A 14,880-nucleotide genomic window follows, 5' to 3' on the forward strand; every position below is an offset into this window, starting at 1 on the left:
ATGACAATTATTGAAAACCAAATGAGTAGTTGCAACGTTTAACTCATGAGTCATGGCAATATAAATTTGAAATGTAAGCTACTACATTATCTTTTGGGACAAAGTGATGCATCTATTTTTTTTTCAAATTTATCTACTTATTTATTCGTATATATATATTTATAAAAAAATAAATTATATAATTATGTATCTTTCACACACACATATAATTAAATTATTATTAACTATATGTCACATGTTCAAATCGTGAAATCAATCACTATATTTGTATTAGCATAAATTATCTATATCATGCCACTTGGGATACGGCCATTCTCTGAATCGTACATAAATACATAATACTTTCTGCACCGAGCTGTCCCTTAATATATACTCATACTTTAATCAAGTGTTAAAATGAAATAGCATGCAATCGACTCATTTTTATATTTTCGTAATGTAATAAAAACATAAACAGATTATACACGAGTGAAATTTTATACTCCTATTCATATTCTTTTATTTCTTTCTATTTCTCTTTTCAAATCGAGATTCATCATCACACTTTGACAATTATATTCTGAACCTTTACCCAGAAAAAGCAGAGTCATATAACGTTCATTCATATTTACAGATTTCAGCCCTTTTTAGTACTAAAGTAGTAGTTGAAAAATCCAATATTATCACTACCCTTTTCTTCATTTAGTGTGCATGGCTTAAAAGCTCAAGTCTGTTTGAATACTAGCAGTAGCTTTTGTAGAACAAAGGTTTTTTCCCCTTCATTTATGGGAGAAGAAGAAGAAACGAAATCCAAGATCTCGAACAAAGAGAGAGAACCCAGAACCAGAAATGAAGCTGCTGCTGAAAAAATGTTCAAAATGGGTTTCTTCAGATCTCGATTGGAAGCTTTTACTCTTAATTCTCCCTCCTCTCTCTCTCCTCTTTTACATTTCTCTCTCCTCCATTCCCACCATAACCACTTCCACTTTCACCTTCAACAATCCCTTTTCCACTTTTGCCCCTTTCAAATCCGTTTTCAACAATAATGTCCCTCCTCCTCCTAACTCCTTGCTGAACCGGTCTAGCTTACTCCCGTCGGTTTTTGCGAATCAATCGGAGACTCGGTCTAAAAATGATGAACCGTTGTTTTCGCCGGTTTTGTTGAATAAACCGGTGATAAAGGAGGAGTTGGATCGGTCTAGAATTGCTGTGTGTTTAGTAGGTGGGGCACGTAGGTTTGAACTAACTGGGCCTTCTATTATCCAGAAGATTCTGAAAGAGTATCCGAATTCTGATCTTTATCTTCATAGCCCGTTCGATTCTAAAGCTTATAAGCTCTCCTTGTTAAAAGCTGCTCCGCGAATCTCCGCCGTCAAACTTTTCCGGCCCAAACCCATTAACATGACCGAGTATCAGGTCCGAGTTCTCAGCCCTCGCAACTCACCTAATGGTATACAGGTAAAAAAAAAACTCTCTGTTTTTCGTTTGTTTTTTATGTAAGGAATTTTGTTTGTTTGTTTAGCTTAATTAGTAATCCAGCTTTAGTTTAAGAAGATTCCAATTGGAGAATGTTTTTTGGCATAAGTGTTTTGTTTTTAAGGATCATAACAAATGGAGTATTAGATATTAATGATGTATTTGTTGCAACTCCAAAGCCAATTTTGGAAGGTTGTTAAATAGTAGTTGTAGCTGGCGGCTCTTGTTAGTTAGTAGTCGACGCTTGTTCTGTATTTGGTTTCGTATACTTTGGTGAAATCTAACTCCACAGTTCTATGTTCGGATTGAGGAGGGAGATTGCCGAAAGTGCATAGTCAGTACTCGTCCGCCTAATTCTTGGCATGCAGATTTACCAGTACTTGTGCAGCTGTGGTGGTGGGAGATAGTAAGTATCCGGTGGTCGAAAAAAGTCTAATTTTGATGAATCTTCATAATACTTGGAGAAAGTAAAGCGAGTGCATCAATTTATATAGCTGAGACTAACTTGTTTGGAATTGAGTTGTCGCGGATAAGTATACATGAAGTGATGAATCTGGCACCTAATAGAACAAACGTTGATGAGGAGCAGTTTGCAGTTCTGCCATGACCGGACCTCAATACTGTAAAGTGAAGAGATGTTAGGGACGACGTACAATATTGAAGGTAGGTAAAATTTAGGCAAAAATTGGTTCGGATATCAGGTACAAGTTGTTATAGGTTTACCTTCTGAGCTTCACCAATTCTGTGTGCTCTAGCCTGAAACTAGGGGTGTAAATTTGAGCCCAAACCCCGCCCAAAAATTAATGGGTTGGGCTATAACATTTTAGCTCATGGTCTGTTTGGGCTGAGTCCAAGTTAACCTATTATTTTTTATAGCCCAATTACAACCCATGAAACACACCCCAAAACAAAGGGATTTCAACCCAACTTATCTAAATATTTACTTAGTTACCATCTCTACCCCGCAAAATTTACTTTTTTTTTTGTATTTTTAATTTTCTGTTTTCTTTTTTTTCATTTTTCTGCACCACCCACCCTCACCCCCGCAAAAAAAAAAAATTATTTTATTTTTCGTATTTTCAATTTTCTGTTTTCTGTTTTTTCGTTTTTCTGCACCACTCACCCCACCCACTCCCTGCAAAAAAGTTTTCTTTTTTACTTTTTTTTTTCCGTATTTTCAATTTTCGGTTTTCTGTTTTTTCGTTTTTCTGCACCACCCCCCACCCCCACAATTGTATTTTCAATTTTCTATTTTTTAGTTTTTCTGCACTACCCACCCCACCCGCAAAATATTTTTCAACGTACACATTTTAAATACTAATTTGTTATTTAAGAAAATATATTTTAATTCTCAAAATACTAATAGTATTTATTTATATTTTATACATAGGTGTATAAAAGATAAAAGACTTTGCTTATGCAAGATGAGCATGGTTCTAAAACATGGGTCAAGTTGGAAGGATTGGGCTATGATCATTGTTTAGCCCATCTTGACCCAGTCCATTTTAGCTCAAGTACACTTTGGGCTGGGTTGGGCAATGACCCATTTATTGACCTAACCCATCTTGACCCGCCCAAATTCAGCCCAAACCGCCCATTTGCCACCCCTACCTGAAACCATCCAAGGTTTGTTGGGAAGAAATAAGAAAATGTTGAGGATTTGAGGACATCGTAATCCCTGTGTTAGTTACTTGAGAAGGGGAACTGTTAATTGAAAAATGGAAGTATTCACTAGGAACACCATTGAATGGTTCACCATTTCATTAGATTTTGCAATCGAATAGTCCGCTGTCGGATTAATGATGGTTGAATATTAGTGTTAAGTGCACTTGAAAAGTAGGTTTTGTAGTAAATATGGTGTTTATTAGTCTAACATGTGAGCATGTTAAATTTATGGTAGTATAGCTTTACCTAATTCGAGCGCAATTAGTACTGCTCTAGCTCAATCTTTACCTAATGCGGGGCAATGCTACTGCCTGCGCTGGTTGGACTTAAATTGCTATTGTAGTATTGTGCATCTTTCTTACCATTTTATATGATAGATCACTGGTTCATTGCTTAGTTGTACATTGAGAGATACTATGATAGATCCTTGCTTCTTAGAGTTAATTAGCTTTTAGCTCATTGTTGTAGAGGCGAATCTTAGAGTTCATTAGCACTTAGCTCATAGTTGCAGAGGCAAATTCAAGTTTAGTTTCTACATACATAAGGCGTCCACTACTAATGCTTAGTTGAAAAAATAAAAAGCATTTATAGCCATATCCCCTAGGCTTGATGTTAATAAGCTACACTGGCTTTTTCTAATTCCCAAAATTGCAACAAATATTTTTACTGTTCTGTATGGCAGGGTCTGCTGCAATATTTCAACCTGGTTGAGGGCTGCTTGACGATGATTCAAGCCTACCAACACAAGAACAACTTCACTTATGACTGGATAATTCGTACCCGAGTTGATGGCTACTGGAACGCCCCACTATCACCCAACAACTTCATACCGGGTGCCTACTTAGTCCCTCCTGGTTCATCCTACGGTGGCTTAAATGATCGCTTTGGGCTTGGTGACTACAACACGTCTGTAGTTGCTCTTTCGCGGCTCTCTTTGATTCCTGAGCTGGATTCAGCTGGATACCATCTCCTCAACTCTGAGGGTGCATTCAAGGCCCAACTGACTATCCACAAAGTTCCCTACATCACTAAGCGTCTCCCCTTTTGCGTTGTATCGGATCGTAGCTATGATTTTCCACCACCACGTTTTGGTGTTCCAGTAGCAGCACTTTCTAGTCCAGGCCCATTAAGCGGTGCCAAGTGCCGGCCTTGTACACCTTCGTGCACTGACCACTGTGTTGGGCTCATGATGAACAGACTGTACAAAGGATGGAGCTGGACCGATTGGGCCAATAACACCCTTCAGCTCTGTGATGCTCATGCCGAGTGGGAGAGTGGGTGGCAGAAATTATTCGATGGAGTGGCAGGTAATAAACTGGCTGCAGCGAGAAGGCGAGTTGAAGATTTAAGAATGGAGCAATGTGTGAGGGATTTTGCAGAAATGAAGAAGAAGACAGCTTATTGGGAGGCTCCTCCAGTGTCTCAAATTTGTCAATTGGGCTTATCAGCATCTGCTTAACTTCAAAGCAACATCCAATATAGTATAGGTAAACTATGTATAGTTTTCTAGCCTTCCACGCAGTTTTTTCTATATTTCAATTCTTTATTCCTTTTTCTTTCTTCGGGAAAACCAAAAAAAAAAAAAAAAAAAAAGTACCCAGTATAATCCCACATAGTGGGGTCTGGGGTACGCAGACCTTACCCCTACCTTGTGGAGATAGTCTGTTTCTAATAGACCCTCGGCTCGGGAAAACTCATAAAACAAAAAAGTGTTATAGAAATACCTAGCTGTTTTTGTAGACGTCGCGTGTTTTTTGGGATATCTTAACGGATATTACTAGTGCTTAGCTTTATAGAGAAAGGATTGCAGAGAAAAGGTAACAAGTTCCAGTTTTGGCATCTTAGTTGTTGTCATTCTAAGTTGTGTGATGGTACAATGTTTATGTAAATGATCTTTACTACCAGTTAGATGAGCTAGAAAAGGCAAATAGCATAATACATGTTATGAGATCTTTTGATTGCCTCGGTGTGGAGACAACTTTGAATTCTTAACCTATTATTGAAACCAATTAGAAGATGAAACATGTAGTTTGAAAACAATGAGGCGTCTAATTCAAAAATTGAACGTCAACGTTGTTTGCCATGTCAATCGGTTCAATGCACTGAGCTGCTAAATTCATAATTTGTTTTATGCCCTGTAAGGATTGTTTTGCGTCAAAATCTTCGTGGCCATAATTGGAAAAGAGAAGACTAGTGACCTAACATACGTTGCAATTCCTTTAAAAAGTAGTAATTTATATCGAATCAATGAGTTTATGATTATATTCATTTTTGTATGTATTAGTATATGTCGATTTTGTAGAATTTCTTTGATAGAATTCGATTGACCTGAAATTTCGTAGGTCTATAGGAAAATAACTTCATCATGGTTTTCGAGTTTATTATTTTGGATCATGCAACATGTGATTATATCCACTTTTTCGTGTGTATTAGTCCATGTCGATTTTGTAGAATTTCTTTGACAGACTCCAATCGGCGTGAAATTTCGTAGATCCACAAAAAACGGTCTAGTGACCAATACTCATCACTTTGCTATGATTTTCGGGTTCATCTTTTGGTGTTTTGGGATCCTGCAATATGAATTTATGATTATATTTATATTTTCGGGTATATTAGTCCATGTTGATTTTGTAGAATTTTTGAGGGATTCTGATTGAACTGGATTTTGTAGGTCCATAGGAAACGACCTAGAGATCAATATTGATTGCTTCGCCACAACTTTCGTGTTTATTTTTTGGTGTTTTGTGGTCATACAACACGAATTTGTGATTATATCTACTTTTTCATGTGTATTAGTACATGCTTATTTTTAAGGCAAAAATTGCCCGACTCTAAGTGGCCTGCATTTTCGTAGGTCCATAGGAAACGACCTAGTGACCAATAATCATTGCTTCACCATGACTTTTAGGTTGTTTTTGGCATTTTTGCGGGCCCATAAAAATGACCTAATGAAAAATAGTTATCGTTTCGCCATGACTGTTCCTCGTTTTTTTGAAATTTTAGGGCCATAAAACAAGAATTCAAGATGATTCCCAGATTTTCGTGTGCTATAGTCTACACCATCTCCATGAATTCGGGCGACCGGCCTTGAATCTCCTAAAATTTTGTAGGCCCATAAAAAACGACCTAATGAACAATAATTTTCCTTTTTTTTGGCGTATTAGGGCCATAAAAAAGGAATTCAAGACGATTCCCAAATTTTTGTGTGCTATAAACTATAGTCAACGCCAACTACATGAATTTGGGTAGGGCTATCAATGGTTCGATTTAGCCGGTTATTTTATAAAATTTGTATCATACCAATTTTTCGGTTATTCTATTATATATAACCAAAATTAGACTTTTAGAAACCGTACCAATCATGTCGGTTTCTCTTCGGTATCGGTATGGTTCGAATAATTTTCGATATTTTTTTAAATGTCACTTAAAAGTCACTAGTAGAAGTAGAATGCAACAACATACGTACTTTTATAGGACTTAGCAAAACTCTCTAGATATTTTTACTATTTAAAGGGTGATGAATTAAGAAAACATGAAAGATGACCAGAGTATAGATCCATCAACTATTCTACAACAACGTAAAAGAAACTACTAAGCAAAGACAAAGAAAATATAAATCACACGAATGGAAAGATATTAAGTAAGTTGGGACTCAAGAATAAAGACTATAAAAAATTAAATATTCAAAAATATAAATTTAAATCATAAAAAAGAAAAATATTCAATACATTGTAGTTTGCTACTCATAATCGCTAGAATACCTTGTGTCTTGCTAGTGAATATGCTGGAAATAATTTAGTTTCAATAGTAGTATAATAGATTTGGGAATAAGGATTTTGAGTTTAATTACTTGTTGGCTTGTAATCGTTATCATAATTTCAAGGCCAAGAAAAATGTTAATGCTTTATTATTTATTATATATATATATATATCGGTTCAGTATTTTTTTGGTTTATTTCATAAAATAAAAAACCTACCCTAATTATCGATACAGTTATAGATTTATATAAAAACCTACTATTTTATTAAAAAAAAACCTAAAAATCGATTCGGTGCGGTACAGTTCTGTCACGACCCAATTTCCCCTCCATATGACGCCGTGACGACACCTAGTCTCTATGATTAGGTAGGCCTAATATTTGCGAAATAATGAAATGAAAACATAAATTTAACAACTAGCTGTAACAATAGCAAAGTAACTGGGTACCATGCCGCTTGGCATGTACAATAACCAACTATTCAAAAATACACAACAAATCCCAAAATCCGGAATATCGTGAATCACAAACTATAGAATGGAAAAAAATCTAGTGTCTCTATACATCAGAGTCTATCAAAAGAAAATACAGAAGATAATGGACACGGGGAAGAGTAGAAGGGGACTCCGAGGTCTGCGGACGCGACAGATATACCTTGAAGCCTCCAAAGCTGTCCCGACTCACTGATAGTGTGGCTGATAAGGAGCACCTGGATCTGCACACGAAAAATATGTGCAGAGAGTAGCATGAGTATACCACAATCGGTACCCAGTAATTGCCAAGCCTAACCTCGGTCAAGTAGTGACGAGGTCAGGTCAGGGCCCTACTGGTATGTATATAATAACACAAGATAGAATGAAATACCGCAGTAAAATAAAGACTGCAATTTAACAAGAATGAAATTATAGAAGACAACAGCTCAGTACACAGAGATAACAACAGGGGATTTGCCGAGATACCGTCTCGTAGTCCCAAACGTAAATATGCAGAACAGGGAGATCTCCCGGAATACCGTTCCGTAGTCCCAAAGTAAATATGCAGTACAAGGGGGATCTCCCGGAATACCGTTCCGTAGTCCTAAAGTAAATATGCAGCCAAACAATAGAATTCAATAGTTACGGCACGAAATTCTACAGTTCAACCTAAGTACCAATTAAGGAAAGACAGGTAAATTTACTAAACATGCAGCACGTAGTTCAAGTAAACAGTTAAGGCAAGTAGGCATGCTATTCTAGTCTAGCATGATACTACACATGCTGATGAAACTCAGATAAGAAGGAAATCGGGTTATTACTTAGTAGAAAAATTGGGTTTTCACACAATTAGCTCGTGTACGTACTCGTCACCTCACGTACACAACGCTAATATGTCAAAACAGTACAAATCCTACGGGGAGTTTCCCCACACATGGTTAGGCAAGCCACTTACCTCGAACCAAGCTCAATCAATCTGTCACAATACCTTTCCCACGAATATCCGGCTCTGAATGGCCTAAATCTAGCCAAAAGCAATTACGTATCATAAACACAACCATGATAGAATCATCTAATTAATGAAATTAATACTTTAAAAAAAATTCCGAAATTTTCCCTAAAAAGTCGATCCGGGCCCACGTCTCGGAAACGGGTAAAAGTCACAAAATATGAACACCCATTCACTCACGATTCACTCGTACCAAAATTATCCAAATCCGATGCCTAAATCCCAATCAAAACTCAGAAATTCGGTTAGGGAACGTTTCTCCCATTTTTCTAACTTATCAATCCAAATCCAAAATTAAATTGAGGAAACAACTATAGATTAATGAAATACAACCAAAAACGAGTTAGGAATCGTTACCCCAAAGCTCTATCTGAAAATCCCTCGAAAAATCGCCAATTCCCGAGCTCCCAAGTCCAAAAATGAAGAAATGAATCAAACTCTCGATATTTCCTCTTTTCTGCCCGAAAATCTCGCTTCTGCGAGCCTTCAACCGCACATGCGGTACCACACCTGCGGAAATTCCATCGCAGTTGCGAAAATCACTTAAGGGGGACTGAGTCCGCATCTGCGAACAAGGGCCGCTTCTGCGAGCCCACATCTGCGCTTCTCTTCCGCTTCTGCGAGCCCACATCTACGCTTCTCTTCCGCTTCTGCGGATCTACGCCCGCACCTGCGGTCCTAGCTGGACAGGGCCAAAACCGCTTTTGCGGCTCCATGGCCGCTTCTGCGGCGCCGCACCTGCAGCCCAAAGTGCGCAGGTGTGATTACACCAGGTGCAGCAGCTCCAACAATTGCATAAGTCCCAAACTCAATCTGTTAAGCACCTGAAACTCACCCGAGGCCCCCGGGACCTCGACCAAACATACGAACCAATCATAAAATACCATACAAACTTAGTCGAGCCCTCAAACCATATCAAACAACGCTAAAATCACAAATCATCCTCCGATTCAACTTAAAGAACTTGAAACTTCCAAATTCGATAACCGATGCCGAAACCAACCAAACCACGTCTGATTGACCCCAAATTTTGCACACAAGTCATATTCAATATTACGGACCTACTCCAACTTCTGGAATCGGAAACCAACCCCGATATCAAAATTTTCACTGCCGGTCAAAATCTTCAAAAATTCGACTTTCACCATTTCAAGCCTAAATGAGCTATAGACCTCCAAAACACAATCCAGACACGCCCCTAAGTCCAAAATCACCCAACGGAGCTAACAGAACCGACGAAACTACATTCCAGAGTCGTCTTCATACAGTTCCGTCTACAGTCAAAATCTTAAGACTTAAGCTTCCGTTTTAGGGACTAAGTGTCCCAAAACACTCCAAAACCCAAAACGAACCCTCCCGACAAGTCACATAAGCAGAAAAAGATACGAGGGAAACAGTAAATGGTGGATCGGGGCTATTACTCTCAAAACGACCGGCAGGGTCGTTACATCCCCCCCTTCTTAAAACAATCGTTCGTCCTCGAACGAGTATAGAGACATACCTGAAGTAGTGAAAAGATGAGGATAACGGCTGCGCATATCCTGCTCGATCTCCCAAGTCGCCTTCTCGACCGGTTGTCCCCTCTACTAAACCTTCATGGAAGCAATGTTCTTTGACCTTAGCTTTCTGACCCGCCTGTCTAAAATAGCCACTGGCTCCTCAACATAAGATAGATCCTTGTCCAATTGGACTAAGCTGAAATCCAACACATGAGACGGATCGCTGTGATACTTCTGGAGCATCGAAACATGAAATACCGGATGGAATTCTGCTAGGCTGGAAGGTAAGGCAAGCTCGTAAGCAACTTCCCTAACTCGCCGCAATACCTCAAATGGACCAATAAACCTTGAGCTCAACTTGCCCCTCTTTACGAACCTCATAACGCCCTTCATAGGTGAAACCCGGAGTAAGACCCGCCCTCCAACCATGAATGCAACATCGCGAACCTTCCGATCTGCATAACTCTTCTATCTGGAGTGGGCTGTGCGAAGTCTAGCCTGAATCACCTTAGCCTTCTCCAAGGCACCCTGAACTAAGTTCGTACCCAATAATCTGGCCTCGTCCGACTCGAACCAACCCACTGGGGACCTGCACCGCCTACCATACAGAGCCTCATACGGTGCCATCTGAATGCTGGACTGATAACTGTTGTTGTAAGCAAACTCCGCAAGTGGCAAAAACTGGTCCCAGGCACCCCCAAAATATATCACACAAGCGCGGAGCATATCCTCCAGTATCTGAATAGTGCGCTCGGACTGTTCGTCCATCTAAGGGTGAAATGTTGTGCTCAACTCAACCCGAGTACCCAACTCTCGCTGCACAACCCTCCAAAACTGTGAGGTAAACTGTGTACCCCGGTTAGAGATGATAGATACCGGTACACCGTGAAGTCTGACAATCTCGCGAATATATACCTGAGCCAGCTGCTCTGAAGAGTAAGTAGTAATCACATGAATGAAATGAACTGACTTGGTCAATCTATCCACAATCACCCAAACTGCATCGAACTTTCTCTGAGTTCGTGGGAGCCCAACAACAAAATCCATAGTGATCCGCTCCCATTTCCATTCTGGAATTTCCAACTTCTGAAGCAATCCACCCGGTCGTTGATGCTTATACTTCACCTGCTGGCAATTTAGGCACCGAGCTACATATCCCACTATGTCTTTCTTCATTTTCCTCCACCAACAGTGTTGTCTCAAGTCCCGATACATCTTTGCAGCACCCGGATGAATGGAGTACCGCGAACTGTGAGCCTCCTGGAGAATCAACTCACGCAAACCATCTATATTAGGCACACATAGCCTGCCTTGCATTCGTAATACATTGTCACCTCCAATAGTGACTTTCTTGGCATCACCGTGCTAAACTATGTCCTTAAGGACAAGCAGATGGGGGTTATCATACTGACGCTCCTTGATACGGTCATAAAGAGAAGACCGAGAGACCACACAAGCCAAAACTCGACTCGGCTCGGAAACATCCAATCTGACAAAATGGTTGGCCAAGGCCTGAACATCCAAGGCTAAAGGCCTCTCTACTACCGATAAATATGCTAAGCTGCCCAAACTCCCCGCCTTACGACTCAAGGCATCGGCCACTACATTGGCCTTCCCGGGATGATAGAGAATGGTGATATCATAATCCTTCAGCAACTCCAACCATCTCCGCTGCCGCAAATTTTGATACTTCTGTTTAAACAGATGTTGTAGACTCCGGTGATCGGTGTAGACCTCGCAATGAATACCGTACAAATAATGCCGCCAAATCTTCAAGGCATGAACAATAGTTGCTAACTCAAGGTCGTGTACAGGATAATTCTTCTCATGAACCTTTAACTGTCTGGACGCGTAGGCAATCACCCTACCGTCTTGCATCAACACTGCGCCAAGACCAATACGCGATGCATCACAATACACAGTATAAGACTTTGAACCAGTAGGTAATACCAATACTAAGGTTGTAGTCAAAGCTTTTTGAGCTTTTGGAAGCTCTCCTCACATTCCTCGGTCCACCTGAACGGAGCACCCTTCTGGGTCAATTTGGTCATAGATGCAGCAATAGAAGAGAAACCCTCTACAAATCAGCGATAATACCCTGCCAAACCCAGGAAACTCCGGATCTCCGTAGCTGAGGACGGTGTGGACCAACTCTGCACTGCCTCAATCTTCTTCCGATCTACCTTAATCCCCTCGCATGAAATTGTAACGACCCGGCCAATCGTTCCGAGAGTTATAGCCCCGTTTCCTCCATTCCTGCTTCTTTATGTGTTGTTCAGTGGTGTTGAGTTGTATCGAGTTGGTAGGTTTGGGTCCGGAGTAGTTTTGGAGTGTAATGAGACACTTAGTCCCTTAGTAAGAAAGCCAAGTTAGAAAAAGTCAACCGAAAGTTGACTTATGAGTAAACGAATTCGGATTTGAATTTTTATGATTCGGTTAGCTTCGTTGGGTGATTTTAGACTTAGGAGTGTGTCCGGAATATAATTTGGAGTTCCGTGATAGAATTAGGCTTGAATTGGCGAAAGTTAGAAATTTGGCGATTTTGGTTAGTAGTGAAAAATTAGGTATCGGGGTCGGAATGGAATTCCGGAAGTTGGAGTAGGTTCGTAGTGTCATTTGTGATGTGTGTTCAAAATTTGAGGTCATTTGGACGTGGTTTGATAGGTTTCAGCGTCGTTGGCGAATTTTGGAAGTTTAGAAGTTCTTAGGCTTGAATTCGAGGTTGATTTGGTTTTGTGGTATTGTTTTAGGTGTTCCGGAGGTTCGACTAAGTTCGGGTAGTGATATATAACTTGTTAAAATTATTGGTTGAGGTACCGAGGGCCTCGGGTGAGTTTCAGATAGGTTTGGGTTGTGTTGCGTTCGTTTTTCTTATGTTTCGACGCCGTTTGTTCAAGCATAAATGATATCATATTGAAACAATGAGCTCCGATTTCCTTTTTGATTGAAGAATTAGATCCGTATCATAATTACGGACCCGTAGCAAAAAGAATCGTCGCATTTGGACATCGTATGGGAATTTTATGGTCATTTTACTAAGAATTAAGTTGCCAGATTTTTCAGATTAATTACGAAATTGCCACTGACGGCGTATTTAAAAATCTGCACTATTTGCAAATATTGAAACCAACATTTCTCCTTTATTATAAGGTCAAATTAAGTGATTCAAAAGCCTAACTTGACTAAAATTTCACAAAGAATACATTAGGGTCATAAAAAGTGAGTTTCGGGATCGTTTGGCATGAGAAACGAGACAAAATAGCTGACAGAAAAATATATAAAACGAGAGTTTGTTCATTGAGTCATATTTTGAGTTGGGGAGCTTGGATTTGGGCGATTTTAGGGGCGATTTTCACCATAAGGATTGGGATAAGTGTTCTCTACTGAGTTTTGATTATATTTCATGAATCCATCTTCGTTTTTGGGATTTGATTGATGATTTCAAAGTGAAATTGAGAGAGTTAAGGTTTGAGTTTTGGAGAGTTTAAGTGAGGATTTGAGGGACCAAACGGAGTCCAATTTTGATGAATTTTATATGGTTAGACTCGGGAGAGGACGAGGTTTATTATTCTGCCATTTTTGACTGATTTTGAGACGTGGGCCGGGGGGCGGGTTTTGGCCGGTTTCGGATTTTTGGCATATTTTATAGTTTTTATTGTGGAATTCGATTCGTTAGCCTATGTTGATGGTATTAATCTGGTTATGGTTAGATTCGGAGCTTTTAGAGACCGAGTCCAGAGACGAGGACATCCTGTAGTAGGATTTTACGCTGTTAAGGTAAGTAACAGTTTTAACTCTGGCTTTGAGGTTATAAACCTGGAGAATTTGATATCGTGTGACTGTTTGGAGGTGATACCCATGCTAGGTGACGGGCATGCTGGTGTATACCTCGAGGGATTGAGACTTGGTTCGTCCCGTGAGGCCTCATGGCCATCATCTGTGTTTACATAGTTACTTGTTGTTGAACTTGTCTGCCTTCATGTTTGAGATCATGCTTAGGCTTTATTCATGCTCACATTATTTGTACTCAGTCATAGAAATTATTGTACATGTTTATCTCAGTCTCTATTATTTGCTAATATGCTGTGATACTTGATGTGGGTTGTGTTCCCTTATTTGTTGATGATGGTGAGGCTAGTGAGGTACATGATTGAGTAAGGCCGAGGGCCTGGTTGTGAGGATATTAATACCATAGCGCGTGAGTTATCCGCGTAGCACGTAAGTTGACCGTGCGGGTCCAGGTATTAATACCATAGCGTGTGAGTTGTCCGCGTAGCATGTGAGTTGACCGTGTGGATCCAGGTATTGATATGATGGCACGTGAGTTGTCCGTGCTTAGCGCTTGGGCTTTGGGAGCCCCTCCGGAGTCTGTACATACCCCCAATGAGCGCATAGTGTTGAGCATTGAGTGCTGAGTGCGAGTGCTGAGTGATCGAGTGACATTGCTGTGAGGTTGCATATACTTTTGTTGTTGCTGCATTTACCTGTTAATTTTCCTTGTAGTCTTACTGATTTATGAAATTACCTGTCTACTCCTATTTGTACTTAATTGTGGAAATAATAATTGGATTATTCTGCTTAGCTCGTCACTACTGCTCAGTTCCTTAGTTATTTCTGTTACTACTGAGTCAGTTGTACTCATACTAGACTGTGCACTTTATGTGCAGATCCAGGTGAGTTAGAAGGCGGCGATCATTGAGTTCAGGTCGGCTATCTGTGGAGATTGCAAGGTAGCTGCTAGCGTCCGCATGACCTTGTTACTCCTCTTGTCATTTCTTCTTTTGGACAGTTAGACAGCTTATATATCTTAGTTCATAGTTTTAGATGCTCATGACTTAGTGACACCCCAATGTTTGGGGCTCGTTTCCGTATTTTCTATAATTATATTTAGAGTTGATTTAGTTTATGAAAAAATTCAAATGTTTTATTAAATTCTTATAATCGATTTAGTAGTAATATTTTGGGAAATAAGCTTGCCTTGTAACACGATAGGCGCTATCACGACCATGGTTAGATTTTGG

The 14,880-nt window shown here is 39.8% G+C and overlaps 1 protein-coding gene across 1 annotated transcript; it reads left to right on the forward strand.

Moving 5' to 3' along the window:
* Window positions 1-504: 504 nt before the first annotated feature.
* Window positions 505-5,070, forward strand: LOC104097798 (uncharacterized). Its single transcript, XM_009604417.4, has 2 exons — window positions 505-1,437; window positions 3,803-5,070. Exons 1-2 carry the CDS (start codon window positions 829-831, stop codon window positions 4,577-4,579), a joined length of 1,386 nt encoding a protein of 461 aa, XP_009602712.1. The 5' UTR covers window positions 505-828; the 3' UTR covers window positions 4,580-5,070.
* The last annotated feature ends 9,810 nt before the right edge of the window (window positions 5,071-14,880 follow it).

This window comes from Nicotiana tomentosiformis, chromosome 4 (assembly GCF_000390325.3).
Source record: "Nicotiana tomentosiformis chromosome 4, ASM39032v3, whole genome shotgun sequence".
Taxonomy (NCBI): Eukaryota; Viridiplantae; Streptophyta; class Magnoliopsida; order Solanales; family Solanaceae; genus Nicotiana; species Nicotiana tomentosiformis.

Excerpts from the sequence above, each read along its gene's own strand:
- LOC104097798 (XM_009604417.4), top strand. The coding sequence starts at position 829 with ATGAAGCTGCTGCTGAAAAAATGTTCAAAATGGGTTTCTTCAGATCTC. Across the intron at positions 1,438-3,802 it reads ACTCACCTAATGGTATACAG|GGTCTGCTGCAATATTTCAA; the intron begins GTAAAAAAAAAA and ends TCTGTATGGCAG.